This window comes from Brassica napus, chromosome A1 (assembly GCF_020379485.1).
Source record: "Brassica napus cultivar Da-Ae chromosome A1, Da-Ae, whole genome shotgun sequence".
Lineage (NCBI taxonomy): Eukaryota > Viridiplantae > Streptophyta > Magnoliopsida > Brassicales > Brassicaceae > Brassica > Brassica napus.
In genome coordinates, this window is record NC_063434.1 from 26,357,895 (window position 1) to 26,365,593 (window position 7,699).

Sequence of the window (7,699 nt, forward strand, 5' to 3'; positions counted from 1 at the left end):
AACAAAAAACCGTGTCGTTTCCTCGCGCACCTCCCTTCTTTAACATCCCGGTTCGATTAATCATTCCTGCCGGTTACAGGGACCACATTTCAGGCTTTAAACGACGGGCATGCAAACTACACGTGTTGTAGAAACATATCAACAACTGTTAAATGATTCTGGTACTGCGAAACAGAGAAGAGAAACAAAAAGACAAACAAAGATAAAATTTAATATTCAATCACTGTCTCGGTTTTTTGTTTTCCACTTCAAGAAACAGAACCGTGATTAGTTTCACACAATGGGAAAATTATAATATTTTTTCAACGGTGGATACATAAAGTAAACTGTAATCTAAACCGTAATAACATTATTCTTAAAAAGGACAGATATAAAAGAAAGACACTCAAAAGTTTTGTTTTTTCTTTCAGTGACTCAAACTCACTTAACCGGTGTTTTGCAATCCTGGAGCAATACCCTTCATGGTCAAGATGAGAGTATCCTCAAGACCAGGAGCGTATTCACTCGTCGGGTTAAGCGTAACGAGCTCTAGTGCTGATTTGCTTGATTGCATGATCTCTTTCGAAATGTGTGGTCGTAGAGTCACATTGTAGTTTTGATCACAGATTCTCTTCAGTGTGTAGGCTTGAAAGACATTCAGAGTTGTAATATAAGAGTCACCCAGCCTGAGTTTCAAGTAAGGGTCTCCTTCAAGAAGGTCCCTGTGTCCAGCAGTCTGCAAAAAAATGGATTTTAGTTATAACGAATACAAAACAGAGGACTCTGTTTTTGTTCTGTTGATACCTATAGGACGAGGCTCTTGGTTTCTTCAAAGTTGGTTCTGAGTTTCTCTCCAAAGGCCCATAAGTCTTTTGAGACGAGGAGCTTGTTATACAATGCAGCGATCCCAGGGTCTCCCTTGGCGAACACCATTTCAATAAAATCAATGATGACTCGGAAAAACGGCCAGTGTTTGTACATGTCTTGAAGCATGTGGAGGTTCCTCACATCTTTCTTGATAGCATACTTGAAAGCTGCTCCGAATCCTAACCATATAGGAAGATCTTGTTTGCGTCCAAGCAAAGATCCATGGGATTGCACTTAGAGATTCAATCCCACCGTTCGGTTTTCGCTTTCATGGTCTGCTTCCTATGTTCATACGTCCATACTCCAGCTCAAGTGTAGCCTAACAAAACCAAAACCAAACGGTTATAACACTTTGAACTATAAATCTTGGAGACAAATGTGAATTACTTACAAGGCGGAAGTACTCAAAATCGAGGTTCTTGGAAGACCACAGATCGATACTCCTCGGTAGCAACAACAGCCATTGCATCAAGCAAAGCACGCCACTCGGGTTTAGGTGAAACAGGAGGGTTCATCACATGCTCAAAAGTAGCAGCTGTGTAACGCTGAAGTGTTCTAAAACACAAGTGTTACTCTCCAAATGATTGCTCAATGACTTCACCTTGAACTGTAACTCGGAACAAACCATTAACTGTATCCGGGGCTGAGACAATATAGCGAGATGGGTGGGACCACCTCCTCTTCCGACCGTTCCTCCACGTCCATGGAGGAACATAGTCATCTTCACTCCATATTTCTTAGCAACTTTCACAAGCTCTTCTTGAGCTTTATTCAGCTCCCAAACAGCTGAGAGACGGCCAACGTCTTTCCCTAAATCAGAGTAACCAATCATAACCTCTTGTTTACCGTTAATACAGTTTATACCAGTCCGAAGGTAGAGACTTGCCTCAAGAAATCAAGAAGGGTTCCATCAGATATTGGACACCACATAAACATAGTGATCGGAAACATAACTCAAGAGGCTCCAAAGAACTGCGTAAGTAAAACAAAAAACAGTAAACACACATGTTATTAGAGTCATGCAACAACTTTAGTACATGTTTTGGTCAAAAGAAAAAACTTAGTACATGTTTCTTACCTGTTCCACATTGGTGAAAGTAGCTTCTTCAGGGATATCAGAGATTCTATTACTCAGCAGTTGACGAGAGCGCTCACGTGTGTGATTGAGTTTATCCCTCACATCACCAAGAATCACTCGGTATGGTTCAGTTGGAGGAATTGTCTTCTAGTACTCTACATTGAGTTCAAGAAAATATAACTTTGAGAATGAAAAGCAATGTCATTGTATACTTAATGTGTTTCCTTTATAACCATGCAAGAATCAAACATATGCAATGCTTTGCAGCATCTTTCCTTGAGTTCCTTTGGATTTCATCAGCTGCTACACGGAACTCATCAATGCAACGCCACATAGATAACTGTCAAGGAAAAAAATAATGAATCGAGAAGATCTTGTTGAAGGGAAACTATAAAAATGAGGAGATAGAAACCTCAAACATGAGATTCTCAATTTGGTTACAGTAGAGATTAGCTGCCATCATTCTAGCCAACAAGCACACATCTCTAGTGACCTCAGGTGTGACCCTTGGATTACCATCACGGTCACCACCCATCCATGAAGAGAACTGAATCAATGGTACATTGTAAGGAACACGTTCATCAATCCCAATGTTTTTAAGAGCTATGTCAACACGGCGAAGGAACTTAGGGACACCGTTCCAGATTGTCTCATGGAAATAGCTCATTCCAGCTCTCTTTTCATCTTGTGGTGTTAGTGGTGTTCTTCTAATCTCATATGTGCGGAATGCAGCTTGAATCTAAATAAAGAGTAGAAAGTTATAAATAATCCACTAATCAACATGTTAAAACTCAGTCAGGTTATGTTAATTCTTGAACTTTCTTAAAATCTTTGTGCACAATTAAAATGTCACATTTATTTGGCCGGACAAAATCCTTTAGGATTAAGAAAATTTCTTTAGGTAAATAAGGATATATGCAACCTTATCTGCCAAAGTGGTTTGCACTCCTGATATATGTTTAATTCTGAAAGTGAAGAAGAATTCCTTATAGAGTTCAAACTTTTTCATATATGTAGTAAAAGCTTGTTATTGTTTTTTTTGTAAAGACACTATTTTTATTAATTGAGAATAATCTGTGACATTTTTCGGTTGTAATTATTATGAGAAATACAAATATTTATACTAATTACATATATATTTATACTAGAGATGTTTCCTAAACTAGATAGATACAAATATATATGAGTATCTTATATAATAAATATACTATATTAACAATAATGTTTATGATCTCCTTGATTCCTCTATAATTTTTATCAAAAAAAAAGAGTAGAAGTGGGATGATTCACGACAGCAAAGTGATCAGGTCATGGTAGTGAGTAGTGATAAACAACTAAACAAGTAAACATTATAAACAAACTTTATATGTTGCGATTTCATTTGACTTTACAACATATAAATTATTTAGCTTACAAAAAAAAACATATAAATTATTTTTCTTATGTCCTATTCTTTAAAATGTTCACCATTTCAAATAACAATTTAATTAATAACAAGCATTATACGATTTTAAGTTGTGAAGGTAACTATAACAACGCCTTAATCCTTTTCATTTTTGTTTCAAAATATTAGTTTTATACCATTTCAAGACAAAAAAATTTATCTGAAATAGAAAATTACATTTATTTTTTCACATATGTTAATGTATTTTATATGGTAAAAAGGTTACATAAAAATTCAAAAAAAATCACCAAATTATAAATCAGGTACATGTCCTGCTGGCCTTCTACTATATGTAATTATGTGCTAAAGATGTCATAATTAATTCCAATATAGCCCATAATAACGTAAGAATTAAAGAAGAGTTGTTATGAAATTGTTTGAAGGGATGTTCATTTGAGTTATGAGATAGCGTTTTGTTTGGCTTTTCAAAACATATATAAATCATATGGAAACATTAAATAACCATGGATCTCTTCTTGTTATCTTGAGCTTTGTTGATGAGGACAGAAGTTGTGACCAAGACATCGTCTGAAAATAAGAGAAGAAACATAAGGAAACTACTTTTTTTTTGTTACTTATTTGTGATGTTTCCTTCTTCACCATCATTCACAGCAAGAGCGAGGTCTCTGTCTCTTGTCATATGTCAAGCCAACAACGGCTGTGTGGTCAGATGCTCGAGCCGTGGCGTCGGCTTCAGTGTTTTCTTCTTGCAAACAGCTTCAACCTTATCATATAGAATAGTATAGTTGAAGCTACTAATGTTCCGGAAGTAACACTGGCCACTTCCAACATAGTTATACACTTGTTGCGTCCCCCCATATCCACTGACCACTAAGTTATTCTTCACCACCATAACCCCTTGCGCTTCTTGCTTATTCTCCAGCTTACTCTTGAACGTTCTCATCAATCCATCATCATCACTCCATGATCTCTCCTCATTGAATCCCATCGTGACATTCGCAACCACCTTCGACGTGTGATTCTGTCCCTCCAAATAGTCAGAGTATAGGTAAAAAGGAAAACTCTTGATGGATTTCGCCGCGTAGATTTCTCTGGACTCTCTCTTGGCGTTGACACGGTCATCAGCTTGGATCAACTGATCTATAATCTGCATATTCCCATCTTTACCTAAAACCATATTGTTCCCATAGGTAAACTCCTGACTAGCACTGGTTATAATGTCCCCATGAGAGGACTTCACCAACCCTGTCGAATACACCGATCTTTTCGCCTTGGTTGTGAAGTTACCATTCAAACCCTTGAAGTCAGAGACATAACTAACCTCCAGAGAGCTTCTTCTAACCTCCAAGACCTTCCCTTCAACTACCTCCTTCTCCTTATCCAACCAAAGATGCAAATTCGCATCTATATACCAAACATTCAACGCATTAGTCACACTAAACCCCACCTTATGAGCCTCTCCATCCAACAACCCCCCCAAGAATGGCGTCAACTCGATATCATAACTCGGCAAATCAAAAGAGCCAATAGCTGTGATGGGTCTCCACAGCAAAGGATTAATCCCACCGGTGAAAACAACGGGGAAAGGCCAAACCGCACCGGCGACTTCGCCGTCGAGACTAATTACAACTTCTCTAAAAGGTCCGTTACCAGGAGAACTTAGATTGTTTGCGGTAACATAGTCATTATAAAGATTCCCATACCAAAACTCATCTTTCTCGTGGAAAGAAACATAAACCTCGAGAACAGCTTTATACACATTCCTAGGGATCACTACTTCCTTGTAACTAGAATTAACGATCTCAAACCATAGTCCAGCGTTTAAGGGAAGGGTTCTTGAAACGGGGAGGATCATATCAGCTCGAGGAGAGATGTAACCAGAAGAAGAAGGATAGTAATGGAAGATGACCTCCACGTGGTAGACGCCAGTGTAGGTTTTATCTATTAGGTTACCGAGGTAAACAGCGAGAGTCTGAGTTTGGTTCTTGACGAGGATAGAGTGATACCTAGTCACGTCTTTTTGGACAGACCATACGATGCCGTTTTGCCTAGGCTCGGCGGTGCAGCTGCGGAGAAGCTCGACGCCGTCGAGCCAAACGCCGAAGATGCGGTCGAACTGTCTTCCTTTGCAGGTGGATTTGAATTCGAGGACGATCTTGGAGAATTCGAGGGAAGGGCAGTGAGAGGGGAGAGTGTAGTTGGTGAGGACAGGAGGTTTGCCGTAGGTGTAGGCGAACTCGTGGTGGAGGATGTGGTGAGAGCACGGTGGTGGCGGAGCATCAGGGAGGACGGGAGGCTTTTTGACCTCGAGGTAGCGAGTAGGTGAGGTGAGGTTTTGGGATGGAGGAGAGAAGAGTAGAGGGGAGAAATGTGGTGGTCTGAAACGCGATCTGGTTGTTTCACGGTGAACGGCGAGGGAGAGGGTGGAAAGAGAGTGGAGGGTGAAGAAGAAGATGAGTGGAGGAAGAGAGGCCATGATCGTATGACTGACCGACGTTTTTTTTTTGTCTGTGTCTGGTAATGATGTAAAAGTTAAGGATCCAAGGAAACAAAAGATCTTCAAGTTAATTATGTTTCTTGTAAGCTGGATAATGATTGTTTGTTGGGAACTTAAGAGACTAATCACTGACTTAACATAATCTACTAAGGAGTATGAAAGGACAGTATCGAGAAAGATTGCATTAAATAATATTTAAGTTCTGTATTATATTTTAATAAATGCAATGTATTGGCTAGTTTTGGGGGTGTTAGTGGGACTTAGATTTTTATAGAGTTTGTTGATTTTAAAAGTTGAGAGATTTGTTAAATTTGGAAAGAGATGTAGAGAATTTTGTATATTGTGAAAATCTATGAAAATAAAGTAATGTAATGATTCTAAGAATTCAAAGTAAACATGTAGTATTCTCAAAATCTTAATTTGTGAGTTAAAATGTTAAGAATTCAACTTCCAATAACACTTACTTTAATAGATTTGTAGAATCATTAAAATCTAAGCTTTTTGAATAACAAATGATTTTGTATAGAATTATAGAATCATCAAACCAATAACAATAGATTTTAATGAGAATATGAGAATCTATAAACCAATAACACTAGACTTAGACTCATTATAAATCTCATCCCCACTAACACATTTTAATACTTAGAGATCTTGTTGTAGAACTTTTCACCAAAATAACAACATTTTATTGAGAGATATCTTCATTTGAAAATCTTCTAAGTGAAAGACTATGGTAAAGGTTGAGAGACTTTCAGATGTTTTTTATAAGAAGCTAATCACAAAAAACACTAATAAAAAATAAAGAAAAAATCATAGAAACACCAAGCTAAAAAAGTCTTTTAAATATATATATTTTTAGTTTACCTTCGCTAAGACTCGAAACTTTAACTTCATAAAAACATAAATGAATAAGTGAATCTTTAATCAAACTACCTTATTAGAGGACTTCCACAGTTCGGCATTTTATTCTTGTTTTCTAATTATGTGGTTATTTGTCCGAGACTTATAGTGGTAAGCAGTTAGCACCATCCGACGGCCGCATAACTCGCATCCAAGGTAGGAACTTTAATGCGCGATGTAAAAGGCCTAGTTATAAATAAAATTTGGTGTAGTAAAATTGGTTTAGAAAATTGGTTTGGTTATTTTTTTGCTTATTGAATTGAGTTTTTGTTTGTTATAAATTTTTATTGGTTTGGTTATGGATAACTCATTATTCATTACTATCCAAACCATTTTCACCCAATCCACTAAGTCCATTTATCCATTTAATCCATTAATCCATTTGTAGCCAATTATTTTATCTATTAAGATCCATGGTTTGGATTGGTTTGGGTTGACCCATCAACTTTTACCCATTTTGACACCCTTAGTTATGACTGTAGTATTAAAAATAAGACTCTACACAATTGGGATGTGAATATTTAAAGTTGGCTTAATCGGAATGGATTAGTGAATCGGATTTGTATGTGAATCCAACTCCAAATGCTTATAATGCATATCTTTTATCATATTTGCATATGTATATAGAAATATATTTTTTATTCATCCTCTTTTAAGGCAATTTTATAAAAAATATTCAAAAAATCGCTAGGTAGTGTATATATATTATGTTAGGACTTAGCAACTATGCCAATTATTTTGGAATTTAGAGGCGTGATGAAAATTTTATTTTATTTCATATAATATAGATATTTTTATTATATATTTTTATTTTTTACTATGATTATAAAATTATTTTTAGGAACTTAACTGATTTACATAAATTTATATCAATTTACACCAATTTAAATCGATTTAAATCGGACTTTTAAAAAATCGTTTGAACCATGTTTGCTTTGATGCCTAGGCGGCCTCATAGTTGCCATCTAGA

The 7,699-nt window shown here is 36.6% G+C and overlaps 2 protein-coding genes and 1 pseudogene across 2 annotated transcripts; all 3 read right to left on the bottom strand.

The window, feature by feature from the left end:
- Positions 1–2: 2 nt before the first annotated feature.
- On the bottom strand, positions 3–2,591 carry LOC106367908 (annotated as a pseudogene).
- Positions 425–912, bottom strand: LOC125575414 (phosphoenolpyruvate carboxylase 3-like). The gene is made up of 2 exons (XM_048741374.1): positions 793–912; positions 425–715 (listed from the first exon to the last, which is right to left on the bottom strand). Exons 1-2 carry the CDS (start codon positions 910–912, stop codon positions 425–427), a joined length of 411 nt encoding a protein of 136 aa, XP_048597331.1.
- A 1,128-nt stretch (positions 2,592–3,719) lies between the features above and the next one.
- LOC106349309 (peptide-N4-(N-acetyl-beta-glucosaminyl)asparagine amidase A) lies at positions 3,720–5,922 on the bottom strand. Its single transcript, XM_013789254.3, has 2 exons — positions 3,969–5,922; positions 3,720–3,896 (listed from the first exon to the last, which is right to left on the bottom strand). Exon 1 carries the CDS (start codon positions 5,803–5,805, stop codon positions 4,012–4,014), a length of 1,794 nt encoding a protein of 597 aa, XP_013644708.2. The 5' UTR covers positions 5,806–5,922; the 3' UTR covers positions 3,720–3,896; positions 3,969–4,011.
- Between the last annotated feature and the right edge of the window lie 1,777 nt (positions 5,923–7,699).

Bases quoted from the DNA above. Each gene is read 5' to 3' on its own strand.
- LOC106349309 (XM_013789254.3), bottom strand. From the start codon at position 5,805: ATGGCCTCTCTTCCTCCACTCATCTTCTTCTTCACCCTCCACTCTCTT.
- LOC125575414 (XM_048741374.1), bottom strand. From the start codon at position 912: ATGGTGTTCGCCAAGGGAGACCCTGGGATCGCTGCATTGTATAACAAG. The intron at 716-792 runs GTCCTATAGGTA...ATTTTTTTGCAG, and splicing joins TTGAAGAAACCAAGAGCCTC to ACTGCTGGACACAGGGACCT.